The sequence below is a fragment of the Bombina bombina genome, chromosome 2, assembly GCF_027579735.1.
Source record: "Bombina bombina isolate aBomBom1 chromosome 2, aBomBom1.pri, whole genome shotgun sequence".
NCBI classification, from domain to species: domain Eukaryota; kingdom Metazoa; phylum Chordata; class Amphibia; order Anura; family Bombinatoridae; genus Bombina; species Bombina bombina.
Window position 1 is genome coordinate 727,422,658 of NC_069500.1, and position 16,580 is coordinate 727,439,237.

At 35.5% G+C, this 16,580-nt stretch overlaps 1 protein-coding gene across 1 annotated transcript in view; it reads right to left on the minus strand.

Annotated features, from left to right (window-relative positions):
• The window catches only part of DGKQ (diacylglycerol kinase theta), a 539,130-nt gene extending 522,969 nt beyond the window's left edge, over positions 1-16,161 (minus strand). Inside the window, exon 1 of the mRNA XM_053702740.1 lies at positions 15,562-16,161. Within this exon, the coding sequence (XP_053558715.1) occupies positions 15,562-15,844 (283 nt within the window). The 5' untranslated portion in view covers positions 15,845-16,161. The remainder of the gene's footprint in view (positions 1-15,561) is intronic.
• Positions 16,162-16,580: the final 419 nt, after the last annotated feature.

Sequence of the window (16,580 nt, forward strand, 5' to 3'; positions counted from 1 at the left end):
AAAGAACCAACGAACAAGAAAAGAGAGAGATCCATTTCAATGCCATGATTGCTGTTAAATTATTTCTTAAAGAATACCTCAATTACACTTGTGGCAATATCATCAATACAACATAATCTGATCTCTGAACAAAACCGGAAACAAATGTTAGGTTTGTAAGCTTGAACTGAATGTTGAAGCTGTAAAACACCTATGTTTGGAAATATCTAAGCAGGCACTAAAAGAAATTACTCATAATTAAATCAAAGATGCTAAACAGCAGAGTGAATACATAGCAGAAGCTCTTGTTGATGTACGCTGCGCTATTTTAAACCATTATATCAACAACGGCAAACAGCTGGAAGCAACAGTGAATTCAGCTGCAACGTATGTATCATTATCTCATACACAGCGCAAACTGACGCGTATGGCAAAACAAATCTATATGAGAGATAAGCCTGCACATTGTCTTTAGTATGATAGAATCCCAACCTTCTAATAATGTACATCTGCCTTCTAGATATATTTCATTATGTAATATACATTTATGTAAAATACATTTATTTTCTTGTTCAGTGATTTTTATCTGGCTAATTCCAGGCATATATTTTTGTCCTCTCCTGCCAACAAATTTGAACAGAAATAGATGATCTAAAATCAGATGTAGGTAAACCTACATGAAAGCCAGGATTGCATTTCTGTTTTTTCAAAAGAGACATGAAACACAAAATTGTTATTTCATCCAAATCCTACCTACACCACCACAAACCCAATGTTTGCAAATATTTACCTCTTGCTACAAGCCGAGCTACTTGCCAAACTGTGACCACAGGGAGAGTGCAGGCATTAAAGGGTTAACCTTGCAAGGTTTCCAGCTGACTACAGTAATCCAATTACTTTAGGGCCTACAAGCCACTCAAATTAACCCCCAAATCCTACCTACACTTCCCCAAACATGAAAATTTGCTGCCACCACCCGAAAATGTATTATTCAGGGTTTTTTGGGACACCCCTAAATTACAGTTGTGTAAACACCTGAACAAAAACAAATGTATAAAAATAATATTTTGGTAACGTTACTCCTAAGCTTTTGGAAGCCATTAATTCAGTTTCTAGAGCACAGACACAGATCGGATTCAATTTATATTTTAATCTGAAAAAAACTCGGTGCATAAAAAAATTAAAAATACATGAAATTGGTGAAATAATCAGCTGATTGATAAACCTGGGTATTAACCAGCTCATCAAGGCAATCCTGAAAATCTGGCCTTTTAGCGCAAGCCTGAGGACAAATTGAAAACCAGTGAAATAGCCCCACACATTTACAAAATAGTTATTTAAAAAAAAAAAAAAAAAAAAAAAAAGGATTTAACGCATTACCCTTAAACTTACAAAGTAAAATGGTGACGGTGGGAATTCCCAAATCCTTCTGGCGTTTCTTTCTGCTGTAAAGTGGAATTCTACTTGTGTTAGAAATAAACACTATTTTATGCCCAATACAGGTCGCTTGACCCACCCCAGGGGGTAGTTGGATACTGCCTAGTTTACAATATTGCACGCTGATCTAGCTTAGTCTGTTAACTACATGAAAAATTAGGTCATAATCTTTTTCATGATCAAATTAGCAATCCATAGACACCAAACATCATACCCCCAGTTAAACTGGCTGGCATAATTCATGTAGCACCTTGCCCCCCTAGGCATGTTGGGTTCATTTGATAACCGCTTTTCCCAGTACCTAAAATATGTCTATATGGATAATGAAGATGATTTCTGAGAAGAGTTATGGACATCATTTGTATTACTAAATTGTAGTTAGGGAGTATAGGCTTATAGAAGGGGGCTGGCGCTATGTAGTGATGGTTTAGAAACTGGAGTCGCTCCTTACACCTCAAGTCTCCCCCCATGCTGATTTCTAGGCAGTAAAATTTGGAGAGTTGTCAAATAAGGAGAGACATAGATCAAAGTATACAATTTAAAGGGACAGTAAACACCAGAATTTTTGTTGTTTAAAAAGATAGATAATCCCTTTATTACCCATTCCCCAGTTTTGCATAGCCAACACTGTTATATTAATATACTTTTTACCTCTGTGATTACCTTGTATCTAAGCATATTCTGACAGCCCCCTGATCACATGACATTTTATTTATTATCTATTGACTTTCATTTTAGCCACAGACGTGAACCCAATGTTATCTATATTTCTCACATGAACTAGCTCTCCCCTGTTGTGAAAAGCAAATAAAAAAGCATATGATAAGAGGCGGCCTTTAAGGGCTTAGAAATTATCATATGAGCCTTCCTAGGTTTAGTTTTTAACTAAGAATACCAAAAGAACAAAGCAAAATTGGTGATAAAAGTAAATTGGAAAGTTGTTTAAAATTAAAAAGCCCTTTTTGAAAGATGAAAGTTTTTTTTAACTTGACTGTCCCTTTAATGTAGTTATATTACAGTTATCTAGCCACTTCAAAGTTAAAGTGAATGTTAATTTTGATGCTAAAGTGCCCGGTTTTTAAAAATTTGATTAAAAACACAAAGGGGCACTTTAATTCATTAATATTTACATTTCACTCCTGTTGAGAGAAAGAAAAAAAAAAACTTACCTTTTAAACTTGACAGCCGCTCCAGCTTCCTCCACCCGTCGCAAAGCCTCTTCCTGGGTCTAAAATGAGGAATCCAGCTTCCTCCAATAACGGCGTTGAATCAGACACTGATTCCCCAGGGGGAAAGCCGTGATTGGAGGATGACCTATCCATCATTTCTGACATCAGAAATGGCTTGCAACGACCGGAGGAAGCTGGAGCTGCTGTCAAGATTAAAAGGTAAGGTTTTTTTTCACAACAGGAGTGAAATGTAAATTTTGATGAATTAAAGTGCCCCTGTTTTTAATCAAATTTTTAAAAACCAGGCACTTTAGCATCAAAATTGACATTCACTTTAAAGCATTTCTGTATTAATTCCTTAGCAGCTAGTGGAATAAAATAGGACAAATCATTCTTTTGCATGACACCCTTTAATTAAAAAAAATAATAATTTTCATGGGTCAGATAGAACAGGGCTCAACAAAATTTGAATTGAATTTTAGAGCCATCTATACGAGTTTAATATATATGCATATAAGGATTTGTATTTCACAGCTGAAAGGCTTAGCCGAACCAAGAGTAATTGCTGGCAGCGGAGAAGTGGAGGGTATAAATGTGTTGGGCCTTCAGATAGAGCAAGCAATTTTAAGCAACTTTCTAATTTACTCCTATTATCAATTTTTCTTCATTCTCTTGATATCTTTATTTAAGAAAGCAGAAAACACATTTTAGGTTCAGAACCTGGGTTACGCTTGCTTATTGGTGGCTAAATGTCAGCCACCAATAAACAAGCGCTATCCATGGTGCTGAACCTAAAATAGGCCGACTCCTAAGCTTTAAAAAAATTAATAAATAGGAGTAAATTAGAAAGTTGCTTAAAATTGCATGCTCTAGCTGAATAATGAAAGAAAAAACATTGGGTTTAGTATCCCTGTAACTATGTGTTTAAACCCTGCTAAATAATTCTATGCAAGCAATATTGCAATGATAAAATGCTTTAAAAACAAAGAATTTTCTTTTTGCTAAAGGATTTTATAAATATAAACAGAAAACAGTAGAAAAATCCCCAAAATAGAAAAGCTATAACAATCCTGTCTTACACAGTTTCTGAAACCCTGTCTTTAATTTCTTATTTAACATGATAAAAAAACCTTTTAAATAATTCAGATAATGCAGTACTATATGTGAGAAAGTGAGGGATGCAGTAACGTATATTTAATTCACACAATTATTTACAAAACAATTAAATCGCTGCCACAAAATACTAAAGCACCGGGACTGAATTCCCAAAGAGGTGCCCACAAGCACCATGAAGGCTGCCGAGCCTATTTGTGTACCCACAACTGAGTAATATTAGTGTTCTCCAGCCCGGATGGCATTATGAAGTAGCGGTTTGGGGCAGTGTGATAGTTTGCAATATTGTAACATGTTCTGCATTAACGTTAAAGGGACATTAAACACTTTGAGATTGTTATATCAAATTATAAACTATATATATATATATAAAAAAAACTCTGCAATATACTATCATTTATTTTGTCCCAATTATACTTTAAATGTTTGGGATTTTTTTTTAATTTTTATTCTCTTTTTGTCACCGGGCTGTTAAAAACCGTATCCAGAGGTTTCAATCGTAAGAGAATTTAAACCAATGATTAAGATAGAGTATTCAAATTAAACAACTTTCCAATTTACTTCTATTTCCTAATTTACTTAGTGCTTTCGGTATCTTTTGTTCTAGGTAGGCTCAGGAGGTAGGAGCTAGCTGCTAATTGGTGGCTGCCCATACATGTCTCTTGTCATTGGCTTACTGATGTGTTCAGCTAACTCCCAGTTGTGCATTGCTGCTCCGTTATCATAGGATACCAAGAGAATTAAGCAACAGAAATAAAGTTTAAAAATCATGAAAGAAAAATTTGGAGTTTTATGTCACTTTAAGGCAGAGGATAGAAAATCTGCTTTAGATTTATGAGCCAGTAAGAATAACCGAAAAATTGAGGAGCCAGGGCTAAAATTCTATAAGCCAGTTGCTCCCTCGCTACTAGGTTTCTTGAGTCCTGCCTAATGAGCTCTTAAAAAGGACAGTTTACCCTAAAAATGTATCCCCTTCAATTTGTTCTCAATGATCCATTTCACCTGCTGGAGTGCATTAAATTGTTTTGGCATTTTAAATAGCTGATTTAGCCTGTGGTAATCCCAATTATACTGAAAGTTTCTATACTGGAGGCTAGGCTATTGACAAGCATATGTCAACACTGTAATACAATGTTAATTTTCCATTGTTCTCTCTAAGTATTGGGCTTTGGTTTAAAGATAAATAAAAGATAATGAAGCATTGGTGTGTACACAAAGTGATAACATAATGAGATCTGATATTACCTGAAACTCAACCCATTGTAATAGGCTGTGGTTTCAAAGCACAAAACCAGCTAATTCATATACACAAACATGAAAATGCAATTTCTCATACATTTTATCCTTTTTGCTGGTATAACAAGTCATTGAAAATACATTAATGGAAAAACAATTTTACAGTGTACTGTCCCTTTAATAAGAACGCCATAAAACCATAATCAAATTCAAACAATGGGTGAGGATATAGACCATAAAAATATTTACCATAAAAAAAACTGGTTAGTTACGTTATGCCTTTATTACTTCTAATCAAACCTTTTTATCTATATAGCTCCGCTTCAATGTTAATTAAAAGAAATACTGGCCTTGAGGCGTATAATCAGATGAAAGGTATTTACCAATAGATCTTAAAGAGACAGCTTTTCAAGTTAAAGGAACAGTGAATCCAGGCAATCTGGGTGTTTAATTTCTTCTGATGACTTTTGTTTACATAGTTTTTCTACTGCAATTGTAGTATCGGTGGAGGTTTCAACAGGACAAGCAGCTATTTCAAACAACAAAGTAAATGTAAAAGGAGTAATTTGTAAACAATTTAATACACTCCAGCAGGTACAATTGTTAATAACATGCTTAAAGGGCCATTATACACTTATTTTTTCTTTGCATAAATGTTTTGTAGATGATCTATTTATAAAGCCCATAACGTTTTTTTTGGGGTTTTTTAAATGTATAATTTTGCTTATTTTTAAAGAACATTGCTCTGATTTTCAGACTCATAACCAAGCCCCAAAGTTTTATGTGAATACCGTCAGCTACCTTCTCCAGCTTGCTCCTGTTTGTGTAAAGGGTCTTTTCATATGCAAAAGAAGGGGGAGGGGGGTGTCTTATTTTCCACTTGCAGTGGGCTTTCCAACTGCCTTTTCAACAGAGCTAAACTGAAAGCTTCTAAGTAAGTTTTTAAACAGTTTTATACTGGATTTTTATATCAGTATCTGTGCATGTTATTCTTTATAGTAGTGTCTATTACATGCAGATATATGAAAATGAGTGTATACTGTCCCTTTAAGAGGAGACAATATTACATTACATTAGACTCTTATGCTCTTGAAAAATATTTAACACATTTTCTGCCCTCCCCCAACTATAATGACTTATACATTCAAATTGCTCAAGGATGAAGTATAACTATGGAGGAGCTTGTAAAAAAAATGGCAATCAATAAGCCACATGACCTATTTTTTTTGTCCAGATGAATTATTCTACACTCTCTATATAAATCTATACACCCTTGAATGATTCATAAAACATAGTATGTTTGGCTGTTTAGCAGTTTGCCTATTGACCCCTGGTCCTGTGGGTCATTTTGTGTGGTAACATAAAGAATGAGATTTATTAAAGGGCCATTACATACAGCAGAATTGCATAATCAACAAATGCATGCAGACAATGCAATAGCACTCTCAATTTTAAATGAGCAGTACATTTCCTCTGACAAATTCAAAATGTATTTAAATTTGCTGCCCCTCCCTGTATCATCTGACAGCTATCAGCCAATCACAGAAACTGGTGCCTCAGAAAGTGTAAATATAAAAGGTATGTGCACAATTTGATAATGGAAGTAAATTGTTAAAGTTATTGTAAACTTGATCGAGAAATCAGTGTAACTAGGATATAAATAGAACAATTTACTCACACCGCTCCTCCTCCCGGCAACAATCTAAACTTTTTTTTCCCCAGTGACGTTTCTTTATCTGGCCAATTGATTTTCCAAATCATCCATGGGGTGTGCAGTTTAAGGACTTGGCCGCCTAAAGGCAAGAAAATCAATTGGCCGGATTTAGAAACATCGCTGGAAAAAAAAAGCCATATTTCAGATAGTCCTTAGAATTATAAGCAACTTTCCAATGTATTTCTATTATGTAATATGTTTCATTCTCTTGGTATCCTTTATTGAAAAGCATACCTAGTAGGCCCAAGAGCAGCAAACCACCACTGGGAGATAGCTTATGATTGGTAGCTGCACATATATTCCTCTTGTCATTGGCTCAGCTAACTCCCAATAGTGCATTGCTATTACTTCAACAAAGGATACAAAAAGTGTGCAAATTTGATCAAATAAGTACATTTTATAGTTGTTTACAATTGTATGCTCTATTTGAATCATTACACAAAATATGGGTTTTATGTCCTTGTAATACATACAAACATGAAAGATACACAGCTTGGTATTAAATTAAAGGGACACTGAACCCAAACATGAAATTTTAAGCAACTTTCTAATTTACTCCTATTAACAAATTTTCTTTATTTTCTTGGTATCTTTATTTAGAATGCAAGAATGTAAGTTTAGATTACGGCCCATTTTTGGTGAACAACCTGGGTTGTCCTTGCTAATTGGTGGATAAATTCATCCACCAATCAAAAAGTGCTGTCCAGAGTCCTGAACCTAAAAAAAAAAAGCTTAGATGCCTTCTTTTTCAAATAAAGATAGCAAGAGAACGAAGAAAAATTGATAATAGGAGTAAGTTAGAAAGTTGCTTAAATTGCATGCTCTATCTTAATCACGAAAGAAAAAATTTGGATTCAGTGTCCCTTTAAGCTAGGTCCCAGTAGCATTGTAGCTTTGGAGCCGACTTTAACTTTGTGTTTAACTGCTTTGCAGGGGTTAAACAGTTATATCCAAGCAATAGTGCAATCATAAAATATTCTAACAAAACTGAGCATTTCCATGTACATTTAAGCTTTTTTTTTCTTTAAATTAGACATGTTATCTATTTGCAGTATTTGTTTGCAAACACTATGAAACTTAAAATAATATTGTGGGCTAGATTTATTAAGCTGCTTGTGCTGAGTTCTGAACCAAGAAAAAAAGCTTAGATGCCTTCTTTTTCAAATAAAGATAGCAAGAGAACGAAGAAAAATTGATAATAGGAGTAAATTAGAAAGTTGCTTAAAATTGCATGTTCTATCTAAATCACGAAAGACAAAAATTTGGGTTCAGTGTCCCTTTAAAACTATAGTTTGCTGGTATGTATTGTGCGACAGATACGTCTATGTTTGGAGTATATTGTTACATTTGTAAAAGCAATCGTATTTCACCTGCACATGATGGCTGATATACACTTCCAAATTAAAACAGACATGCTTTTCACCCCATAATTCTTAGCAAATTGTTATTTCCCTAAGTATTATGGGGCGATACGTGTGTCAGCTCTAATATTTGTTTTACTTTTTTACCTTGGATTTCTTTCATATTGTGAAACTGGTTTTATAATTGTGAGGTACTCAATTTGATTGTAAAACTATTTTTGTATTTTTCTAAAAAAAAGAGTGCTGAAATCCTTTACTGTATCAGGAATATAAAATGTATTCTGATTTATTCTCATTTAGAGTACAAAAGAATAACTGATAAAGCAGTTTTCAAGGGCCATTAGCTCAACAAAGTTTAATTGCCCGTATGAAAGATTACCGGGTATGGTGTCTGTCATTATGCCCTTAAGGACATGCGCCCTACCCTGTAAGGCGGCTGTGTCCTGAGCTGTCAGAAAGCCGGTCTTGCCTACAGCTGCAAGACCACACTATGACTCACAAGTGAAGCATTGCAGGAATAGCATAATGGAGGCTAGCAATCGCAGGGTCATGATGTACCTTTGTTTGCAAGCCATCAGGTTTAGGTGCCTCTATTTCATGAGATACATGGCGAGATCAGCGTTTATTTCAAATTGTTGCTGAATAGCCTTACATGCAGGCATCCAGCAACAGTACAGTAAGAGTTGAATATGACTGTTACTGTGTATACGACTGTATACTGAAAATGGAGGCTAGGTATTAGCATGCTGTTATGAGTGTTGGTATCATTCTTACTAAGCAATCACTGGACGCCTCAGGAGTAAGGTAATCCAGTAAAAGTGCCCATTGCCATGTAATCACTGTTACAGCCAGTCACAGTGATCACGTCAATAATGACAAGCGCGGCTTGTCTTGACCCCTCCCCTTCTCTCCCAGTGAACATTTTTGTTAAAATGTGCTAAAAAAAAATATAAAAATATACTTTATTAAATACATTTAATCTATTTTATTGTAATAAAGTTTAATTTTTTATGCTTTTAACATAAAAAAGTTGTTTTGTTTTTGTACCCCTAAATTTTATTTTCTGCCCTTGGTGAAAAAAGAATTATTAACATAAAGTGTCAAAACACCTCTAGGTAAATATCCTGGGTGTCTAAAGTTTACAAATATATTCTTTTGTGTAGTAGTTTTGGATTAGATGGCGGCTATTTAGCTTACAGTCCAAGCAAAGCAAATTTTAGCGTTAAACCAATAATTCCATCTTTGTAGTAGTTGGCCTACATTTGCTATAAATAACATGTAAACATTTTAAATTTAAATATAAATCCACAGAAAATGTTGTTTGCCGGATGGCATTATGAAGTAGCCAGGTAGGGCCAGTGTAATATTTTCTAATATTATATCATGTTGTGCTATCCAAAGCACAAATTAATTGCATAATTTAACATAAATGTATTTAACCCCTTCCTGCCTGTACTTATTTGTTACATCGGAACTAAGTTCCGATCTAAACAAATAAATAAAAGATTGAAATCACTCAATCGTGTGATTTCAATGATGGGATCAGGTAAGGGGGGAGTGTCTATGATGCTAGGTACTCCCTCCAGCCCATGATCCCAGTTAGGTAGCCTTTATAGCTTCAGGACAGCAGAACAGCTAGAAAGTTCCATGCCGTCCCAATGGCGCTAAAAGGGGAACGTCCTAACGGCAGAAAGGGGTTAATGATAGTTTGTGCAATAAAAATTTTACATTTTTAATATTAGCTTAATATTGGCTAAGATTTTAGCCGAGTGATCAGTAAAATAAGCTGGGTGGTGCACCCGCTAAAAAGGTCCTGCACATCAGTGCAATAGACCACTTTACTACTGCAATAGAATGTCCCTGTAAGTTTACGTGTAATAATTTCTCTTTAGGGAGGATTCTGCCCTATCACTTACACATTGCTACAAGAATGCAGGATTTGCTAAAGACAAACCAGTTTGGTAAGTATCAGCTAACTGCCTGCTGACCATGGGTGGAACAAAATCAGTTCAGTTACCTATTCTCTAAAAATACCAACACAAAATGAAAAATCTGATATCAGTTGTAATAGAGATTATTACTCCCCCACTGAGACAGACAGTGCAAAAATGGCCACTAGCCAATACGATAACCTGCATCAACCATAAATTATTTACAGTCTGACATAAAAGGAAAAAAAGCAGATCATTTCAGATAACTGACTTTACCCACACTAGTCTCATATAAAAGAAAATAAAAATTTAAAAAACTACAACAGCTTAAAATATTAGGGACAATGAAAGCTTCTATCCTTCCTCAAGTAATTACAGATAAATACGTCACCGGCTATTAACCTGCTTAAAAATCTGACTAGTCATTGCAACATTAAATTAAGCTCATGGTCCAATTCTTGTAATGATTTGCACAATTATCGTGTTAACTCAGATTTGTTTTGTTTTTTTATTACTCTATAAACACTTGGGTATTTTCTACACTATTCCTGACACTAACACAAATTGAATTTACTATATTATCAGTAACAAAACAATGTGACTGTTGGAGTTGGGTAAATCAGCATTTTGATTTTAATAAAATCTGACAATTACACTATGAAGCAGCGATAATATTCACACCAACTGACAGGAGTTCAAGACTGGCCAATCTTCAACTTTACACAGCAACACAAATACGCTAAAACCACCATTATAGGTGCCTTTTTTAGGTAGGAGAGGTGGGCGCATGCAATTTGTATGTACATATCCCTTTAAAGGAACATAAAGGTCAAAATGAATCTTACATGATTCAGAAAGAATAAGCAATTTTAAGAGATTTTTCGAGTTACATCTGTTATCAAATTTGTTTCATTTTCTTTGTATCCTTGTTTAAAAGCAAATCTAGTTAGGCTCAGGAGCCAGAAGCTAGTTGATGATTGGTGGCTATACATGTCTCTTGTCAATAGTTCAACAGATGTGTTAAAGAGACACTGAACCCAATATTTTTCTTTTGTGATTCAGATAGAGCATGACATTTTAAGCATCTTTCTAATTTACTCCTATTATCAAATTTTATTTATTCTCTTGGTATCTTTATTTGAAATGCAAGAATGTAAGTTTTGATGCCGGCCCATTTTTGGTGAACAACCTGGGTTGTCCTTGCTGATTGGTGGATAAATTCATCCACCAATAAAAAAGTGCTGTCCAGAGTCCTAAACCTAAAAAAAAAAGCTTAGATGCCTTCTTTTTCAAATAAAGATAGCAAGAGAACGAAGAAAAATTGATAATAGGAGTAAGTTAGAAAGTTGCTCAAAATTGCATGCTCTATCTTAATCACAAAAGAAAAAATTTGGATTCAGTGTCCCTTTAAGCTAGGTCCCAGTAGCATTGTAGCTTTGGAGCTGACTTTAACTTTGTGTTTAACTGCTTTGCAGGGGTTAAACAGTTATATCCAAGCAATAGTGCAATCATAAAATATTCTAACAAAACTGAGCATTTCCATGTACATTTAAGCTTTTTTTCTTTAAATTAGACATGTTATCTATTTGCAGTATTTATTTGCAAACACTATGAAACTTAAAATAATATTGTGGGCTAGATTTATTAAGCTGCTTGTGCAGCTTCTGTGGCTATGTGGAGCAGCATAAGCAAGCCCTTAACAAGCAGAAGCCACTTCTTTTTCCTCTCTACCACCTCAGAAGTGATGATATCAATTACTAAAACACTCACTTGTTCGGGATGATTGACATCCCCTGCTCTAGAGCAATTGGCTATGCCAGAGAGGGGGCAGTATTGCACATTTAAAGGGACAGTCTATTTAAAAATAAACTTTCATGATTCAGATAGGGAATTTAATTTAAAACAGCTTTCCAATTTATTTTTATCATCAATGTTGCTTTGTTCTCTTGGTATTCTTAGTTGAAAGCTAAACCTAGGTAGGCTCATATGCTAATTTCTTAGCCCTTGAATGCCACCTCTAATCTGAATGCATTTTGACAGGTTTTCACAACTAGAGGGTGTTAGTTCATGTGTACCATATGGATAACATTGTGCTCACGCACGTGGAGTTACCTAGGAGTCAGCACTGATTGGCTAAAATGCAAGTCTGTCAAAAGAACTGAAATAAGGGGGCAGTCTTCAGAGGCTTAGTAATCACAGAGGTAAGAAGTATATTAATATAACTGTGTTGGTTATCCAAAATTGGGGAATGGGTAATTAGGGGATTATCTATCTTTTTAAACAGTAACAATTCTGGTGTAGATTGTCCCTTTAAATTTCACACTGTGATGCAACATTACAAATGGGGATTGCGAACCTGTCCGCCTGCAGGTATAGTAAATCTACCTCTGTATAGTCTATAGAACACACACATGCATGTCTAGGTATTTCAGTGAAGCAATTCTCTGGAAAGAAGTATAGTAAAAAATTATATATTATTTAACAAAATGCTAAACATCAGCTGGAAGTCAAAAATATAATTATTATCTCTTTACTAAGCAGAAAAAATCTGCAGTTAGTAACATAAGCCTGCAAACTTAAATGCTTCTGACAACTAATACTAGATTTGTTAGAGTTAGAGGATGTCATTTTTGTATTAGTGAGCTGTGTGTTTAACCCCTACAAAGGGCTTCAGCATATAAGTGCTACTTGAGAGTTCCAAGCATTGCAGCTTCCGAGCAAGACACGGCTGATAAACCAATCACAAGGGACCGAAGCACAACCTGCCAATCAACAGCTTTGTCCTGCTTGGGAGCTGTAATTAAAATGACTCCCCAGGAATTGAAAACTCCTTTCCATTCATTTTGTGAAAGTGCAACACACAACGATAAATAAATGCAAGTTCAGATCATGGTTTGAGCAATTTTCACCATGAATTAAAGTGATGGTAAACAAACTCTATATTGAAGTAAATAATGAAAAGGTTACTGAAAATAAAGTATAAATGGCATCCTTACTTTATACGGCACGAATCAGATTCTTGCCGTATGGCTCACACAAACATTGGATGAGCGGTTGAATACGTCAAAGCCTGAAAAAAAGCATTCTTCTAAGTGGGACGGCAGTGGTGGTGGTGAGACTACAGACCATTTTAACCCTTTCAGGCACAAACTTGCTATAAAGTAAGGGTACCGTTATAATTTGATTTAATAAACAATATCATTATTAACCTCTTTACAGCAAAACAATAGTGTTCACATTGGAACTTTGTTTCGATGTAAACACTATTAGTTAAAATAAAATCACGTGATCGTCAATGCGATCACGTGATCAGATCATGGGGGACTACCTACACTGATAGGCACGTCGCCCCCAGGCCTATCCTTGTCTTCGTCAAAGGGGGAGGCTGAAGGACACCTTATATGGTAGGACGTTCCATGACGTCCAAATGGCGTTAAAGCCCAGTGCTGTTAGGACAGCATGGAAAATCCTTTCTACGTGAAAGAGTAATCTTCAGTATACAGTTTGTTTACCATCACTTTAAAATTGGCCTCCCAAACAATACATTTATTATTTATTTTGCATTTTTTCAATAATAGATCGTTTCCAATTATGGTTTGGATGTTTGGATCCGAAACCAAATGGAAGCATTGTAGTCTTGAGATCTGAGCTTTATTCTGTTTGATGCAAAAGGTAAAGAAAAGCTGTTCTATCAAAGAAAACAAATATTATTTTCTACTATCAATGCCTATTACATTCATGTTTTATACTTAGAATGGTAGCTGTTGTGTGTTCGAGTCATTATAGGAACCACAAAAGCCAGGGCAACTATTCCTCATGAAACTGATAACAAATATAATGAATAAGGACGTGAAACATGATCTTAGTTTTCCTGGACAGAGCTGTATCGAAGATAAAAGCTTTTCATTTTGAATTTTATCAGTGTCCAACAAAACGCACAACATTCTTAATCATGCAGCAACATGCAAGCCTGAAAACTCTTCCAAATTCAGAGAAAAGAACAACTGCATCACAACTACACATGGGATAACTGGCTTAAAGCGATATTTGAACACAGAAATCGAATGTACTAATAAGAGCAACAAACTCCCGCTGCTTTGAATTAAACCTCTGGAAAGGGGGTTAATTACATAATTAAAGTAGCCCTTAAAACACGGCAATGTATTACTGCTCCTAAGCAGGATACTGCTACTGATCTAATAAGGGTTGGCAAACAAATGTAGCCGCCAAACAGGGACCATGGGTATTTGTTTAAATGGACAGTCCAGTGCTTTTTACAAAGTAAACTGAATTAAATGCTCCTGTTTAAAATAATAATAATGATAATTTCAAAATTGTTTGACTTTCTACTGCTCATATTCTCAAATGCATAAAGAGCCAATAGAGAAACGCATACATACATATGCTCACACATCTGTAATGATCAAGGGGCATGCACAAGCACAGCACATTCACAGTAATATGTCATTCTGACTTACAACCTTTGACCTTTCTAGGCAAGCTAGTGAAAGCACAAAGCAGTTTACCCATCTTAGTGCTGGGGAGAAATTACAAGATGGATTAACAGGTATTTTATAGTAACGCTAAACTATTGAACGATTTTTAACAGCATAAGGTATTCTTGTGTCCAGGGATGCGCAGATACCGCACATCTCAGTTTGTACACAGATTCTTGTTCACAAGTAGATTACATTTATCAATCAGAAACTGAAAAATTAAGTTTTATTGGATTTCAATGTATATGAATTGTGGCATCAAAATTGCATTGGCAATTTGCTTAAATTTTTCATACATTCTTCATTTTTATACTGTGCAGCTGAATTTTCCAATAACTTGCAATAAGAATGTGTGAACGATTTTAATACTGGGATGTCTCTTTAACAACACAATGTGAGTACAAAATTAGTGTATTTAGCTAATACATTTTTATGTCTGTGAAAAAGTTATAACTACATTTTTCTTACAGTAATTGATAGCTAAATAAATAAGTATGAGTGACCTGTAGAGCCTATGATCATTTCCACAACATTATGTTCCTCACAGTAGTAGATACGTGCCAAATAGGTATTATGATTAATATACTGCAATTGCAAAATACACAAATATGTGAGAGGAAATGACCTATAGAGCCTATGATAACAGATCTACAGCATTATTTTCCTGTTAAGTAAATATGTACCAAATAGGCTATATATCACATAACTATGAATCATGTACTTTAAGATTACTAAATCATGATAAAACAGTTTAACCTCTACTACATTAAATCGTTAAAAGGCTATTTAAATGCTCTTTTATTCTGCAGACAACATTGCTGTCAGCGACTATTTTATTTTTCTATTTCAAATTTTCTTGATATAAATGCAATTGTTTTATTCAGCCTATTAATAGGCCTAATATAACACTAAATAAGAGCAACCAGATTCGCAACTCATTTGTCTACAGACTGGATCACATCACAACAACCCACTTTCATGCTATTAAATGGCTTTTCCTGACAACTTCAGCATCTCTCAGATTTATGCAGCAGGTTTCCCCATTAACGGGTGGGAGTAACTAGACGTGACAGCAACAACAGCAGCAGCTCAGGGACTCCACAGACACCCAGATGTGCTCTTTACCTTCACATTGGAAGCCGGCCAGTCCCCAGATGAAATCCGTGCAGTGGTGGCAGAAGGTGGGCTTGGTGAGGGTCACTTTCTTGAAGCTGTGTGCCGGGGACGATGGGGCTTGTCTCAGCTGATGATGTTTAGTTCCAGGTGAAGACGAGGAGCTGTTTGTGGGTGGCGGTGTTCTGCTCTTCCTACCACCCAGTTTGGGACTGGAAGATGGGCTGCTGCTGTTGCTTCCCCCTCCTCGGTGGCCCAAATTCCCAAACCTAGACCGAGCTCCGTCTGCAGCCATCTCTCCCTCCTGCAAACAGTGAGAGAGAGACAGAAGAGGAGGGCCCAGGAATGTTTTTTTTCTGTCTTGTTAATCAGGAAAAGAAATGAAAGCCAGACAAGGAAACGTGCAAGGAAGGAAGATATTTTTTTTTCTTCTGTATTCGCCTTTAAAAAAAAACAAACCTTTGGCACTCAAGTCTTCTGTTAGATATCTGATATATTAATCCTTTAGGTTACTTACAGCCATCCAGTACATAGGTTGAGGGAAATGATATGAATAAGAAAGCATCTCCTTCCTGGCTAGCAAAGCTAAAGCAAGAGAAAAAAAGAGCGCAGTACGAGCTCTGCTCCGGACTGACCTCTCTGGGCTGGTAGAGCTGAAGACTCCTCCTATCACCCAGCCAAGGTGCAGTGTCAGATTCAGACCAAACCGCCCCTCTGTCTTTCTCCACTTTCTTTTCTGTAAGGTGGATTAGCTCAGTTGTGTGTTAAAGATACAAAAAAAGTTAAAAAGACATTTTTATTATTGCACTATTTATTGCATATAACGTCAAGGGGATGAAACACATTGAACTCGACATTTTAGAGCATACGATTTTAAACAACTTTCTTATTTACTTCCATTATCAATTTTTCTTCGTTTTCTTGTAGCTTTTATTGTAAAACAGTGATGTAGTATGTTTAGGAACTGGACTATTTTTTTGGAGCACTATCTATATATGCAGTTTTGCAAGAATGCTGTTCATTTGCAAGAA